At 38.0% G+C, this 17,805-nt stretch overlaps 1 protein-coding gene across 1 annotated transcript in view; it reads left to right on the forward strand.

Moving 5' to 3' along the window:
* The window catches only part of LOC130214283 (WD repeat-containing protein 7), a 171,053-nt gene that overhangs the window by 69,998 nt on the left and 83,250 nt on the right, over positions 1 to 17,805 (forward strand). Inside the window, exons 15-16 of the mRNA XM_056445880.1 lie at positions 9,100 to 9,333; positions 14,848 to 15,350. Of these exons, the coding sequence (XP_056301855.1) occupies positions 9,100 to 9,333; positions 14,848 to 15,350 (737 nt within the window). The remainder of the gene's footprint in view (positions 1 to 9,099; positions 9,334 to 14,847; positions 15,351 to 17,805) is intronic.

Here is a 17,805-nt window from a genome sequence, read left to right on the forward strand (position 1 = left end):
AAAAATAAAATAAAAATAAATAATGACAAGTTCAATTTTGCAGATTTTTGGTTTTGCTGAGTTTGATTTGATTAGCTAACTAGTTTGGGAAATTAGAAATTATTTTGTTTATGTTTCTTTAATATAAAGCAAGTCATTTCAATTTACTTCAGTTTTTGCACAGTTTTTGCAACAAATGCATGTTAAATTACCATCACTGCATCCAAAATGGTAAAAAGCCTTGGAGTAACGATTGATGACCAACTGAACTTCTCTGACCACATTTCTAGAACTGCTCGATCTTGCAGATTCACACTCTACAACATCAGAAAGGTCCGACCCTTCATATCTGAACATGCAGCTCAACTCATGAGCCGCGTTTCCACTATCGCGCCTAAAGCGAGCGAGCCAGGGCGAGCCAAGGCCAGTCGCGTTTCCACTATCACTTCCGGGGCGTAATCGGGCCAAAGCGGGGCTTCCTTGGGGCCAGCGTCCGGCCTTTTTCGGCCCGCCGAATACCTTGGGCCAAGGAGGGCCAACTGGGGCTTCGGGGCGGGGTTACGTACAAAGGCGGAGTTTTCCTGTCAGGTAAAGAGGACACAAGATGCTTTCTTCCCTTACATTTGTTTTGCTATCGCGCTTGATCAACTCACTAAGAAGAAGAAAAAATGGATAGCAGACAGTACTGGCATGTGATTTATTTATTTGAGGCATTTAGACATTTTGCTTAAAAGCACACATCCATATGATGTTTTCCCTCACAAAAAGTGTTGATACTTTTGTGCTTCAGAGACTTGACCAACTTTATGACTTCCTCTAAAGGTGTTCTTATAAACAATATTAAACAAAACACGACATGAAAAATCATGGTAAAGTCACCAACTAACTAACGTTTTATCAAACTGCACCACAAAGTAAACACTTCTCTAAGTGTTCACTAACGTTACCTTTTTAACTAAAACGCTGATCCTAAAACAATACATGTGACGTCAGCCATGTGGCGCACACATGCCCTACGAAGGGGCTACTTTTGAGTGTTCCCTTTTAAAACATTTAGCGCGAAATCCAACACGTGTAACTTCCGGCTCATCAGGTACATATTTATCGGTCACGCTTTCTGGTAAGAGGACAGAACAAGTGTGCCATACAGAAAGGTGCGGACAGCCAAAATCTGTGTTCGAAGTAAATGCCACCGAACTCGAATGTCCTTATCCAGGGATCGCTGTCTGGCCTTACACCAACAGACCACAAACAGTAAAAAAGCAATCGCTTCGGTGTTCTCCATCTTCCAGCTCTCGTAGTGATAACAGGTTGTGTTTGTGGTTATAATTTGAGTTTTTGGTTCCCGCTGAAGTGGGCGGGTTGTGTGACGCGTTGTGTGACATTTGATTCGGGGGACGTTCTGGGGGCGGTGTTTGCGTGACGCGCTGCGAGCAACTAGCCCGACAGTGGAAACGCGACATGATTTCGGCCTCATTTCTCAACCTCCCGGGCTATTGGCCCGGCCTGGCCCGATTAAAGCCCTGGCTCGCACTGGCCCGATAGTGGAAATGCGGCTATTGTTCAAGCTCTTGTTCTCTCCAAACTGGATTATTGCAACTCTCTACTATCCGGGCTACCAGCTAATTCTATCAAACCTCTTCAGCTGCTTCAGAACGCAGCAGCACGAGTGGTCTTTGATGAACCCAAAAGAGCACATGTCACTCCGCTACTCACCCGTTTGCACTGGCTGCCAGTTGCTGCTCGCATCAAATTCAAAGCTCTGATGTTTGCTTACAAAGCGACCTCTGGCTTTGCTCCTTCGTATCTGCTCTCACTTCTGCAGATGTATGTGCCCTCCAGAAACTTGTGTTCTGTGAATGAACGTCGCCTCGTGGTTCCATCCCGAAGAGGGAAGAAATCACTTTCCCGAACTCTCACATTCAATCTGCCCAGTTGGGGGAATGAACTCCCTAACTACATCAGAACAGCAGAGTCACTTGCTGTCTTCAAGAAACGACTAAAAACTCAACTGTTTAGTCTCCACTTTCCTTCCTAATCTGCAACTGCCTCTCTGGCTATACCACTAACTGTACTCTCTCTCTCTCAAAAAAAAAAAACACATTACTAATGCTTAGCTTCTTAGACTTTACACAGCTGAAACTTGTCTATAGCGCTTGTTCACTGCTGCTCTTATAGTTGTGTAAATTGCTTCCTTGTCCTCATTTGTAAGTCACTTTGGATAAAAGCGTCTGCTAAATGACTAAATGTAAATAATAATGTAAAATAAAAAATAGTTTTCATTAAGGCGCCTGTTTTTAGAATTTATTTTGTGATTTAAGTTAAATCGATATGTAATACAATTCAATTAATTACCTGAAAATCCAGCAGCTAGCTCTCTGCAACCCTCACAAGGCCAAACAGGGCAGTGTACGGTCTGTACCTGCTGGAAGTGGTGTTAGTGAGACCAGCAGGGGGCGCTCAACCTGTGGTCTGTGTGAGTCCTTATGCCCCAGTATAGTGAAGGGGACTCAATACTGTCAGTGAGTGCGTCTTTCAGATGAGAGGTTAAACTGATGACTCTCTGTGGTCATTAATGATCCCAGAATGTCAATGGAAAAAGAGTAGGGGATTAACCCCGGCATCCTGGCCAAATTTGCCTACTGGCCTCCCACACTGTAAAACCCAACAGTAAACTTTATCAAATGAAATGAGTGTAGTTAACTCAATTTACTAAAGGTTAATTCTACTCATTTGAAAAGAGTTTTGAACTCGGTGTTGAAGGTAATGCATTAATGAAATATCTCATTACTTCAACTTAAATGGAGTAAGTTCACAGTACTCGTATAGATTAGTTTTTTTTTTAACTCAAATGGTTTAGTGCAATCAGTTTGAGTTGCCTTAACTTGTTGAGTTTTACAGTACTCAGTTTGAGTTCTCTTCATTTATTGCTTTTACTCTGCTCAAATTGCTTTGTTTACTCAAATAGATTAAGTTCACAGTACTCATTAGGATTAGTTTTTGAACTTAAATGGTTTGTTGCAATCGGTTTCCTCAGATGGTTTGAGTTTAACTTCTTGGGTTTTACAGTGTAAGCATCCTCATATCATAATTGGCTTCATCACTCTGTCTCCTCTTCATCAATCAGCTGGTGTGTGGTGTGCGGTCTGGTGCAATATGGCTGCCGCCGCATTATCCAGGTGGATGCTGGATCAGGAGAACCCCCCCCCCCCCCCCACCCCCACATACACACACCTAAAAATATTAATTTGTAAAACACTAAGTGTCCAGAAAAGCGCCATATAAATGTATGGAATAAATATGATTATCATTATTAAATTGAAATGAACACAATTCATATAATTTTGAGGTTTTCTGTACAAAAAAGTAATCTGTCAGCCATTAAACATATATTTTCTTTTAGTGTGCTTTAAAAATAACATTTTTTCCTTTAAAAAAATCCTGTTTTTGAAATCTAAATTTCTATTATAATTAAACTTTTGAAAATATAATTAGATTTTTTACTGTTTTTTTTTTTAATATATATAAATTCTGAATTTATCGCATTGGTTTTATACGTTAAATTGTTCTCTGATATCTACATAGTACGTTTATGGCTTTGGTAAGTAAAAAAATCTCTAGAAAACTTTTTATAAGCTCATTTATTACTCCATAAAATACCTCTAGAACCAGAAGGTCCATGATAGACCATGTATGGCTGACGTGCCGCTCTTACAGACACACAACGCATGATATAGCTGAACACGGACAAATATAAACCCAATCAGAACCTATTTTGATCACCAGATCTGCTGTGGATAAAGGTTAAATTATAACTTGTCAAAAGAGAGTGATAGAGATGTATGGCATTGTAGTTTGAGCTACAGTCAAAGAAAAGAAAGCCAGGAATTAATATCAACCTCTGAATAAACAGATGATATCAAAGCTGAATGATTTGACATGATTCAGCAGTATGCACGTGCTTGTTGAAACATACGCTTCAAATTTCACAATACACACGATAAATTAATAAAAGGTGTAACTAAACATATCTTATACCTCTTCAGTGTGGAGATGAATAAATGTGTAATCTGTATATCCTGCATTTTGCGCCCCTGACGTGAGTTTGAACATGCCTAGTGCTGTCGTAATGCACAGCAAGCAATTTGGTGCTCACGCTTTCAAAATAAAAGTCCCACATACATAGTAAGGCAAGACATAGCAAGTATAGCACATTTCACACACAGTGGCAATTCAAAGTGCTTTACATAAACATGAATAAAAGAGACAAGTATAAGAAATAATAATAGCAGTGATTAAAAACAGTAAGTGAATTATACAATTCAAATAACTAAGGGAGGAAAATGATCGCTGTTGCGTCACTAAAAAACATTTGACTTATTAAACGCAGCCTGATGAGTGCATATTAATGATCACAGAGCTTTTTTTAAAAAGATTTTGAGCTGCATATGAGTTGTGCTCTCTTGATGGAATGCCTGCTCATCAGGTCTGGATGAACGACCTAAAGTAGTCATACATGCAAATGCAGAAGACATGGCTCGTGAGTCTCGTCACAGTTTGTTTTGTCTTCTGATTGGCCCGTTGTCCGCTGGGAATTTACATGAGAATGAGGAAACAGCGTCTGAGGCTCACAGTATGTCCATTTCCATATACTGATCTCTTATTATTTGACAATGCCTTTTGCATACCCAGATTTTCATTATAGGGCATCTTTAAATTTGCACTATAAATAAAATGTAAAAATATTTCACTTATAATTTTTCTTTTAAATATGTATATTTAAAACTTTACTTTTAAAAAATTTGATTAGATTTTTTCCCAATAATCAATTACATTTTTTTAATTGAACGATTAATGGGAAAAAATTTGAATCAAACTGAATCAATTTGGTCCAATAAATCAAACTATTAATTATAAATTCACTTAAAAAACCCTATATATCATAATGCTGTAAATTCCCATCAGTTCTTGTATAACTAAGGCTGTCTTTCCATGTGGCAGCGCTGGTTTTTGTAGCCTGCGGCGGATCTTTATCTGCTAAAGGAAGCGAGTGTTTGACTGTACTGATTCTCCTCAGAAAACACTCTCACTGCACTTTCCTTTTCATCATCCAGACGCCGGAGCAAAATCATTGACCCAAACCTCTTTGTTGTTGGACTCCACCAGCGCTCAACTCTTTCACACACATTTCTCCTGCCGTCTCTCTTAGAAAGCAGACCGTTTGCTTTTAAAATGTGTCTGAAGAAATAACCCAGCGTCTGTTCTTCATCTCTTTATTAACCCCTTAACTGACCGCAGGAATTTTTGGGCATAGACAATGACGCGATGTTTCACTTGTTTTTAAATCTTCAACGCTTTGGCCAACAGATTTAAGCTTGGTCTCCTGTTAAAGAAAACACTTGTCAGATTGATGTAAAAAAAGTCAAATAAAGCAGGAGTTATGTATGTTTAAGTTTATGAAAATAAAACATTCATTCGTTCATTCATTTTCTTTTCAACTCAGTCCCTTTATTAATCTGGGGTCACCACAGCAGAATGAACCGCCAACTTTTCCAGCACATGTTTTACACAGCGGATGCCCTTCCAGCTGCAACCCATCACCGAGAACACCCACACACTCTTATTCACACACATACACTACAGACAATTTAGCTTACCCAATTCCCCTGTACTGCATGTGTTTGGACTGTGGGGGAAACCGGAGCAACCTGAGGAAACCCACGCAAACGCAGGGAGAACATGCAAACTCCACACAGAAATGCCAACTGACCCAGCCGAGGCTCGAACCAGCGACCTTCTTGCTGTGAAGCGACAGAACTACCTACTGTGCCACCGCGTCGCCCGAAAATAAAACCATAAATTACAAATTTGAAGTTGATATCTCAAAGTTTGCAGTTTTAAATTGCAACATTTAAACTCTGAAATGGAACATTTAAACTCTGAAATGCAACATTTAGGGCCCTATCATACACCCGGCACAATGTGGCGCAAGGCGCGACGCAATTGTTGTTTGCTAGTGCAAATAAGCTTGGCGCAAGAGTCGTTTTGACGTTTTGCACCACGCTGCTTAAATAGCAAATGCGTTTGCGCTCATGTTCGCCCATAGGCGTTCTGGTCTAAAAAAGGAGGTGTGTTGAGGTGCATTGCTGGCGCATTGCTACTTTGAAGAACTTAAATAGACGGTTCAATAGATCAGATCAAAACTGGTCTAAAGTCCAGCGTAGAGAACGTTATTTGTGCAGCTCGCTTACACATTGCTTAATACACACAGGGTGTACAGCAATACGCAAATATCTTTACAAATGAAAAAGAATTAAAGGATTAAAATATTACAAAAAAATATTATTTTCTAGCCTACATAAATATAAAAACCAAACTTTCATGCCTTTATCTTGGGGGGATTTTTCAGTTCATTCATGACAACTTGCTTTTGTATAATGTTATTATTATTAGCAGTATTATTTATTATATGCATATTTATATTTGTTTTATTAAAAACAAGCTTAGATTTGCCCAGCTGTCAGGTTTTAGACCGGACCAGCATAGCATGTGTATTTGGAAATAACTCAGTTTTTTTGGACACACTTCGTTATTATTGTTCATTTATTCGTTTGCTGGAAATTAGAACTGAATTTAGAAATAGATTTGAAACGAATTTTTGCACTTAATAAACGAAATTAATTATGTTTAGGTTAATAGATGTCTGTGCGTACAACACGTTTCCCTATCCACGAGAGCGAAAGTGAAAGTTAATAATGAGGAGGCTCATCTCTCATCCTCGCCTGCAGATGCTCTGTTTAACTGTTTTCTCACTAGTGAAGCGTTCAGTTTTTCCACTTACAAAGTCCGCCATGTAAATAGCAAATGCACTATGGCGCGACGCAACTGACTCTTAAAGGGAATGAGAGACGAGACTCTGATTGGTTTATTCTCAAAACACACCTATATCTCATTAAGAGAATAAGCTCAGCCCTGTTAGACAATGCGTCGCAGCGCAGACAGTATTTTTCCGTCCTTAAAATAGCAAAAGTGGATTCTGACACAATGCTTTTGCGCCCTGCGCTTTGCACTTTGAGCATGGATCGTCAAAATAGAGCCCTTAATCTCTGAAAAGCAACATTTAAACTCTGAAATGGAACATTTAAACTCGAATTGCAACATTTAAACTCTGAATTGCAACCTTAAATCTCTGAAAAGCAACATTTAAACTCTGAAATGCAACATTTAAAGTCTGAAATGGAACATTTAAACTCTGAAATGCAACATTTAACCTCTGAAATGCAACATTTAAACTCTGAAATGGAACATTTAAACTCTGAAATGCAACATTTAAAGTCTGAAATGGAACATTTAAACTCTGAAATGCAACATTTAAACTCTGAAATGCAACATTTAAACTCTGAAATGGAACATTTAAACTCTGAAATGGAACATTTAAACTCGGAATTGCAACATTAAATCTCTGAAATGGAACATTTAAACTCTGAATTGCAACATTTAAACTCTGAATTGCAACATTAAATCTCTGAAATGCAACATTAAATCTCTGAAATGAAACATTTAAACTCTGAATTGCAACATTTAAACTCTGAATTGCAAAATTTAAACTCTGAAATGCAACATTAAATCTCTGAAATGGAACATTTAAACTCTGAAATGCAACATTAAATCTCTGAAATGGAACATTTAAACTCTGAATTGCAACATTTAAACTCTGAATTGCAAAATTTAAACTCTGACATGCAACATTAAATCTCTGAAATGGAACATTTAAACTCTGAATTGCAACATTTAAACTCTGAATTGCAACCTTAAATCTCTGAAATGCAACATTAAATCTCTGAAATGCAACATTAAATCTCTGAAATGGAACATTTAAACTCTGAAATGCAACATTTAAACTCTAAAATGGAACATTTAAACTCTGAAATGCAACATTTAAACTATGAAATGGAACATTTAAACTCCGAAATTGAACATTTAAACTCTGAAATGGAACATTAAATCTCTGAAATGGAACATTTAAACTCTGAAATGCAACATTTAAAATTCTGAATTGCAACATTTAAACTCTGAAATGCAACATTTAAACTCTGAATTGCAACATTTAAACTCTGAAATGCAACATTTAAACTCTGAAATGCAACATTTAAACTCTGAAATGGAACATTTAAACTCTGAAATGCAACATGTAAACTCTGAAATGCAACATTTAAACTCTGAAATGGAACATTTAAACTCTGAAATGCAACATTTAAACTCTAAATTGCAACATTTAAACTCTGAAATGGAACATTTAAACTCTGAAATGCAACATTTAAACTCTAAATTGCAACATTTAAACTCTGAAATGGAACATTTAAACTCTGAAATGGAACATGTAAACTCTAAATTGCAACATTTAAACTCTGAAATGGAACATTTAAACTCTGAAATGCAACATTTAAACTCTGAAATGCAACATTTAAACTCTAAATTGCAACATTTAAACTCTGAAATGGAACATTTAAACTCTGAAATGGAACATGTAAACTCTAAATTGCAACATTTAAACTCTGAAATGGAACATTTAAACTCTGAAATGCAACATTTAAACTCTAAATTGCAACATTTAAACTCTGAAATGGAACATGTAAACTCTAAATTGCAACATTTAAACTCTGAAATGCAACATTTAAACTCTGAAATGGAACATGTAAACTCTAAATTGCAACATTTAAACTCTGAAATGCAACATTTAAACTCTGAAATGGAACATTTAAACTCTGAAATGCAACATTTAAACTCTGAAATGCAACATTTAAACTCTGAAATGGAACATTTAAACTCTGAAATGCAACATTTAAACTCTGAAATGCAACATTTAAACTCTGAAATGGAACATTTAAACTCTGAAATGGAACATTTAAACTCTGAAATGCAACATTTAAACTCTAAATTGCAACATTTAAACTTTGAAATGCAACATTTAAACTAAATTGCAAGATTTAAACTAAATTATAACATTTGAACTCATTTAATACATTTAGAGTTGTATATCTTGTAGTTTTGAGATTGTGCATGTTTGGAAACAGGCTTCTGTAGATATCTGATCTGTATCTGTCATCTGTCTTCCTGCAGGGTAACCTTCCCAAATACTCGCACAATTCTCTGGTGGTGCAGGCGATGAAGACGAACGTGACTGATCCAGACATGCACGTGCTGTTCTTTGACGTGGAGGCGGTGATCATCCAGTTACTGACGGAGGAGGCGCAGAGACCCAATCCCACACTCGTCTCTCCTGAAACCCTGCAGAAAACACCCGGCGGAGCTGATAAAGGCGGATCTTTCCTGGCCAATAAGATCTTCAAACAGGTCAGAATTTCAGCTCAGAATTCAGGATGGGAAGATTAATCCATTCGCTCAGTGCATTGGTAGAAAAAAAAGTAAATAGTGACTTGTAAATAGTCCTTGAGTTGTGTAAAGATTCCTTGATTTGAACAATGCAATGCATCAGTTTAAAAAGTGCGCATCGCAAGTTGACATTAAAATCGTGACGCATCATGTCTATCATATTTGCGCTATACTTTTATTGTTTAGAAGTGACCAGTGATCTCTGATCAGTCTAAAACTTGTATCAGAGCTGCAGCAAGGGTTTGTCAGAGGTCTGAATGGTTCCTTGGAGAGCACATTGCTTAGCAATGACAGACGCCATTGGAGCGTGATCTCAAAAGGGACGTGTTAATGGATCCAGCACATTGTAAAAAATCTGAAATGTTGTTTTGCTGATTGTAAAAAGCCTCAGCCTTAAGTCCATCATCACAGTGCTAAAGTATGATTATATTATTATTATTATTATTCCCTCCAGAACTGGCTTGAGCATCTGTCTGCGCTCGCAAAAAGCGCCTCACACCTTCAAAAGCATTCATTGAGTTTTATCTTTGCCTTCTGAGTTGCAACTCATTTATTAGAGAAGGAAAATGACCACAGCAGTTACTCTAAATTATTTTTGTCTGATATTTGGTGCCAGGTTTTTTTAGGAAGTGGCGCATTTAGTTGTAAATGACTAGTACATAGATTAGTATATGCTCCATTCAGCCTGTTACCCTTCTGTCAGCTTTAAGTTTTTGACTATTTGGCGCCATCTTGTGACTGAATAGTGTGTGCTGTTTTCTTTACTGTCAGGTTTGCATTTAATTAATGAGTTAATAAACTCTTGCCAGTGAAGCTGTTGGAGTACAGGAGTGACGTGAGACTGAGATGATGTATGTGTCAACACGCGTGCAGCAGAATTTTGGATGTTTTGTAAAATCTTGAGAGAATTAGCTGGTAACCCTTCGAACAGAGAATTGCAAAAATACAAGCGAGACGTGATAAAAGCATGAACGAGTCTCTCAGAGTCAGGCCTCGAGATTAGACGTAAGCGGGCTATATTTCGAAGATGATAAAAGGCTGTTTTAGTTAAATGTTTAAAATGAGGCTTCAGACTAAGCTGAGAGTCAAGGAGAACACCAAAATTTCGCACCTGCAGAGATGGTGATAAGACTGACCCATCAACTGTTAACTCAGATTCACTACACCTCTTGATGTTAGAAGGAGTGCCGGCCAATAAAATCTCGATTTTTGAACTATTCAATTCAATTATGTCACATACACTGTTACATGCAGCGAAATTGGACCCCCTGACTGACCATACACAAGCATCACGCATTTCAGGGGAAGACAGGTCAGATGAGAGGTAGCTTTTATAAAGAGGAAATAAGATACATTAGGGAAGAGGGAGGCAAAAAAAAATTTCCTTGAAGTAGGGCAGTGTGAGATCAGGGGGAAAAAGCCCCAGCACATAAACACATAGACATAACATCGCAACCGGGGATGGGTACAGGGGACGTGGATATAGTCCAATAAAGTCGGTAGCCATCTGGTCCTGCAGCCAGGGGGCGCTAGTCACGGACCTGCCTACCAACACCGGTAGGTGAAAGCACACAAAGGCGTGGGATATGGGACAGGGAGCAGGAATTCAGAGCTTCTCGTTACCATGTTATTCAGGGGAAGTTGTTTGTCTCCAGCTGAGGCCGTCTGGCAGGAGAGTCACAGGGAAGCTGAAAGAGGAAGAAAAGGTTTACAATTTAGGTCAAAATCTGCCAGTTTCGCAGATATCTAATATCCGTCAATGGTCTTCAGGTCTGACCAAATCTCATTGCAAAGCCGCTAGTTTCTCCCCGATGCTCAGAGCAGGGATTCGTGTCTAATTTTTAGGTTACTTGTGGAAAGTAGTCATGTAATAATTAGGATAAAGTACAACCAGGAGATTGTTTTCATTGAATAAACTCTTCAGACATGTACAACAGTGCTCTTCTTTGCATCAGGCTGCCGATAACCTTGTTGAGAGCTGTATTCTTGAAAACAACCTCTTAGATGGACTTCATCCCTAACATACTGAATTATTGCTCACACTTTACAATAAGGTCTCATTAGTTAATGTATATACTAACATGAGCTAATAATGAACAACACTTGTACAGCATTTAGTAATCATAGTTCAACTTTTACTAATGCATTATTAACATCCAAATTCAAGCTTGCTAACAACAGTTAATAAACCATGAGTTGGCATGAACTAACCATGACTGACTGCTCATGAACTAACATGAACAAATACTGTAATAAATGTGTTGACATTGTTTGTTCATGTTAGTAAATGCAATAACTGACATTATGGCACAATATGGAATAATTGTTGGTTCATTCCACTGTGGCAACCCCTGATAAATCAGAGACATTAACTAATACAACCTTATTGTAAAGTGTAACCGACATGCTCTTGTACAGCATTTATTAATCATAGTTCAGCTTTTTACTAATGCATTAGTAAAATCTACAGTTGTGAACGTTGGTTAATGCACTTTGAGTTAACATGAACCAGAGATGGCCAAAGTACACACATCCTTTACTCAAGCAGAAGTACAGATACTCGTGTTTAAAGCAACTCTGGTAAAAGTTGAAGTACTGACTACACTTTTGTACTTAAGTAAAGAAGTACGGCCTTAAAAATGTAAAAAAGTAAGAAGTGTCCATTACTACTACATGTTTTAAATTCACTAGGCAGGTAAATATCCGTTTTCCCCCACAATCCAAAGACATGCAGCATGGGTAAATAGATTAACTAAATCAGCCATGGTGTATAAGTACATGTGTGAATGCGAAAGCGCATGGGTGTTTCCTTGTACTAGGTTGTGGCTGGAAGGGCATCCGCTGCGTAAAACATATGGAATAATTGTTGGTTCATTCCACTGTGGCAACCCCTGATAAATCAGAGACTAAGCTGAAGGATAGTGAGTGAGGATAGGCAGGTAACTAGACCTCATATCCTATTGATACATGAACTTTAACTTGTAAAATGTTTGATGCCAATTTTATGAAAGTAGCCAAGCAGCATCACACCCTGCAATATGGCACCAACATGTATCATCATCCTGATCATCATCATACACTCTAAAAATTATTCTGTAGGCCTATCTATCTTTATAAATAATGTCTTACATTTGACACTGAATTCTGTCCAAAATATATGCAATGTTTAACATTTTATATTTGAATATTTTTTATTGAATATATTAAAAATATATTTTCTTTTGCTAAAATAAACACTTTTCATATTTGACTGCAAACAATTTTTGTTTTGTTTTAGCAGCTCTCCTACATAACCTGTTATTTTAGTGCATTTCTTTCCAGGTTATTGTGGATATTTTATTTATTGGATAAACATCAATTCTGTTAATACATTGATTCTATGCTAAAAGCAACACACATAGGCCTACAAGCTCCAAAACATGTGCATGACCTTTTGTCACGTGATAAATTCAGGATCTTTTTTTTATTATATCTATTTTTATTCATTAATTGTCCAGTATAGTTACTTTTTTTGTGGTAAAATATTTGTTAAAAAATTAATTGAAGATTAATATGCCTATATGTAAAATCTAGTCAATAAAAAAACAGTTAAACAGCATACATTCTGTATTAGGAAATATGAAGTCATCAGTAGGGCCAGACGAATCTAAATCTGCGGACGTTTTTTGCTATTTCTGTGCAGAATTGTGTTAAAAATCTGCGGATTTTTAATTATTTTGGGAGTATCATAACTAAAACCTCAATATATGAAATAAAAAGTAATACTTTTTTAACTTGTATTTAATGTTTACAATACAAATCCAGTTAGATCCACTTTATTTGGAAAACAAAGCAAGTCTCTCATACAATATCTCTTCTAAAAGACAGAAAATATGACTGTACACACTGCATTGTAAATAAACCATAAGAATAGTGTCATATTAGTCAATAATATTACTGAAATTAATAAAAAAACTTAATAAATATATAAATTAACACACATTTACACAAGTAAACAAACAGAATTAACGATAGGCTAAAAATCTGCAGAAATTTCCACGCGCAGATTCCATGTGGGCCTAGTCATCGGAAATAAGTCTTAATGCATGTAGTTTTTTTGTATTACTTTGTAGTATTTGATTATTTTAGAACTAAATGTACAAAAACAGCACGATTTTTTTGCGGTATTGGATTGTAAGACCAGAGAAATCCCGTGTAGTTTGATCGGAAGCGGGCAAAAGACTGGAAACTTAAGCATTTAAATGGCATATTTTTGAACTGGAATGTATCTCTCTTGTTTACCTGTGATCTAATCGAGCATAAGGTGTCTTATTATCGTGTAAACAGGGCACCCTAAGTCATGTTAAAGTCGCAGACTCATCTGCATAGTCATCCTTGCCTTTCTCATAAGAATCTTCATGAACTAGCCTATATAAGGCGCATGATTGCCTTGCTTGAAAAAGCAGCGCGTTGCAGCACGCTGGTGCGCAATGATGAAAATAGAAATGACAAGAAATAATATAGACCATGCCACCAAACACATGAAATCAAATCACTTTTATTGTCACATCAACAGCAGCACGTGTGCTATGATGAGTGAAAAGCTTAGGTGCTGGCTCCAGACTATAGATACAGACAGTGCAAAATACTACAACATACTCCTAAAAAACAAAAAATACAACAGGACAATGTCAAATTGACAGTGTTGACAGCGATATGTACAATAGGTGTACACATAGTTGTAGGCAGTATTGTTCAGTGCAGTACATGCTACCTATTGATGGTGTGGAAGAGTTTGTGTGGGGTGTGTTAAGTGTTCATCAGCCTGATAGTCTGAGGGAAGAAACTTTCCTTCAGTCGGCTGGTGCATGACCGGATGCTGCGGAACGGTCTGCCTTAGGGTAGCAGAGAGAAAAGTCTATGGCTTGGGTGGCTGGAGTCGCTGATGATTCTCTCGGCTTTCCTCATGCATCGCCTTGTGTAGATGTCCTGGAGGGAGGGAAGCTCACCTCCTACTATGCGTCCAGCAGTTCGCACAATCCAATGTAGGCCTTTGCGATTGCTGCTGGTGCTGTTTCCATACCAGATGGTGATGCAGCCAGTCAGGAGGCTCTCCACAGTGCAGGTGTAGAACGAGCGGAGGATGTGGGGGCTCATTCCAAAGGATAGAAAGTAATGAGCCTGATATTAAAATGTGAAGAGTAGGAAGTACAGATATTCCTGTAAAAATGTAAGAGGTAAAAGTACAAAGTTGTCAGAAAAATAAATAGGGGAGTAAAAATCTACTTAGGCACTTTAACGAAGTATTTGTACTTCTGTTACTTCCCATCTCTGACAAAAACTAACAATAAAGGACTGAATTTTCGTTAGCTAACATGAACAAATACTGTAATAGTTGTATTGTTCATCGTTTGTTCATGTTAGTAAATACATGAGCTTATACAGCCTTATAGTGAAGTGTCACCGACTGATTGAACGTGTCTAATCGGTGCGCAGGTGAAGGAGACAATTAAAGAGAACATCAAGGAGCACCTGCTGGATGAAGACGAGGATGAGGAGGAGGAGCAGCGGCGGCGCGAGGAGAAGTCCAAATCTCTGAGTCTGCTAGAGTACAACCTGACCATGGACACGGCCAAACTCTTCATGTCATGTCTGCACGCCTGGGGCCTGAACGCGGAGCTGGACGAGGTGTGTGTGAGCCGGCTGGGGATGCTCAGGCCACACACCCCCATCTCCTTCGGGCTGATTTCGCGCGGCGGACACATGTCGCTGATGCTGCCCACGTTTAAGGACTCTCTGCTGCGGGCGCTGGCTCTGGCGCAGGGGGCCGCCGAGGGCCGGAAGCTCTCCGTGTCGGAGGTGGTGGGCAAGGGGACGTACGGCGTGTCCAGAGCCGTGACCACACAACACCTGCTGTCTGTCATCTCTCTGGCCAACACACTGATGGGCATGACCAACGCCACATTCATCGGGGAGCACATGAAGAAGGCGCCCGCCAGGTCAGACACACACACATATTCATACATAGACACACACATACGCTCACACAATATCATACATAGACACACACACACAAGTTTATACTGTATATACACACACAGACATGCACACACACACACACACACACGTTATATATATATATATATGTATATATATGTATGTGTGTGTGTATATATGTATGTGTGTGTGTATATATATATGTGTGTATATATGTATATATGTATATATATATATATATATGTGTGTGTATATATGTATATATATATATATATATATGTGTATGTATATATGTATATATATATGTGTGTGTATATATGTATATATATATATTTGTATATATATATACACACACACTCACAGACATGCAAATGAATACACAAACACATGCATATGTGCACATACATATATGCACAAACCTCCTCACACATATATGAACAGACAAACACACACAGATATGCACACAAATACATACGTACACATATATGCACAAAATCGGCTCACACACATGCACACAGAGATGTGCATACACACGTGCACACATATATGTACAAATACACATACAGACATGGTCACACATAAATATACACGCACAAAGACACACAAATATATGCCAACACATGCACATGCGCACATAAATATATGCACAAACCTGCTCACATACACACACACACACACACACACACACACACACACACACACACACAGGTTTGTACAAATACACACAGATATATACACTGATTCAAACGCACCTCACCTACACATATACATAAATGCTCAAACATGCTAACACACACACACATGCACACATATATATACACACACTAACACACACACATATAAACACTAACACTGTCACACATAAATGAGCACATATATATATGCACAAACACATACACATGCGCACATACTTATTGTATATGCACAAACACACTCACACACACACACACACATACATACACATGCGCACACACACACACACACAGGTATGTACAAATACACACAGATATATACACTGATTCAAACGCACCTCACCTACAGGTATACATAAATTCTCAAACATGCTAACACACACACACACACATGCACACATATATATACACACACTAACACACACATATAAACACGAACACTGTCACACATAAATGAGCACATACATATATGCACAAACACACTCACACATACATACACACACGCGCACACACACTCATATATACATAAACACAGCTCTCACACATATTTATGCACACACATACAATACATTACTGTATTTATTTACTGATTAGTTAATATAGAATTTTTCTGATTGACATGAAATGTCAATACAGGTGTACCTAATAAAGTGGCCGGTGAGTGTATATTTTAACAGTTAAATTAAAAATGCATGGACAATTTACCTGAAAATGTACCTGATTCACATTATCTCAGTATTTGTGATTAGACAAACTCCAATTAATGCCAAAAAAGTCATACACCCATATTTAAACCATCATCACGAAGCGTAATAATATGTCTAATACCCTACACATGAACATCCCAGAATAGCAAATCTCTGCTCCAATAAAAAGTGCAGAAAGAAAGTAAACAACCTTCAAGCAGCAGGCGTACGGTGGCGGACACAGAGAGAAACGTGGCCCCGCTGTTTCTATTGTTTACCTGTGTTTTCTTTTGCGTATCTGGGGGCTTTAATTTTCTCGGGCTCCCAGGGGTCAGATGGAGGTTCAGGTGCGAGTGCAGACCTCCAGATAGAGGGTCTCAAAGCATGAAGCATCTCATTTGGAGCCAGGGGGACAACTCTGAACGCTCGTACCCAGGGTCCGGAGCCATTTTCTGGTCATGATGGCCCGGCGGGGTGCCAGAGACTGAAGGGTATCGAGTTTTTCTGGCGTAGCGCAGCCGCTGTTTTGTTTGCTGATCGTTGCGCTTGTCCGCAGGTGAGAGATTTTAGTGTCGTGCTCTGCAGGTGAAATAACGGGCGGCCGCAACACGTGAAACTCGTCAATACGCTCCGTCAATGTGTTTGTGAATCATGTTTAGATTGAAGGGCAGCGCCAACGATTGCTTTCAAAGTCACAGTTTTACCTTCAAATAACTTTTAGCGGTCAATATCATCAGAATTTCGCTTTTGTAGCTTTATTTATCTTTTTACATTCATGCTGAACATTTTGAATTGATCTAACAACAACTTTGAAGTCAAGTGTTTGTTTCTTTTAGTGGAACATAGTAAAAGTTATCATATAAATATAAATATAATATAAATTAAATGAATGGGCTAATAGTAATAGTCTGGCCATTATTTTTTTTTAACAAAACATGTAATGGCTGTTTTATTGTTTAAAAAATGTATGTCAGCCTGTGTTTACTCAAATTGTGACATCTGATTAAAATGAAAAAAGTAAACACAATTAAGAAAACAAATGATTGGAAATTGCTTATTTATTCTTGCGTTGACAATTG

Source organism: Danio aesculapii, chromosome 21, assembly GCF_903798145.1.
Source record: "Danio aesculapii chromosome 21, fDanAes4.1, whole genome shotgun sequence".
NCBI lineage: Eukaryota > Metazoa > Chordata > Actinopteri > Cypriniformes > Danionidae > Danio > Danio aesculapii.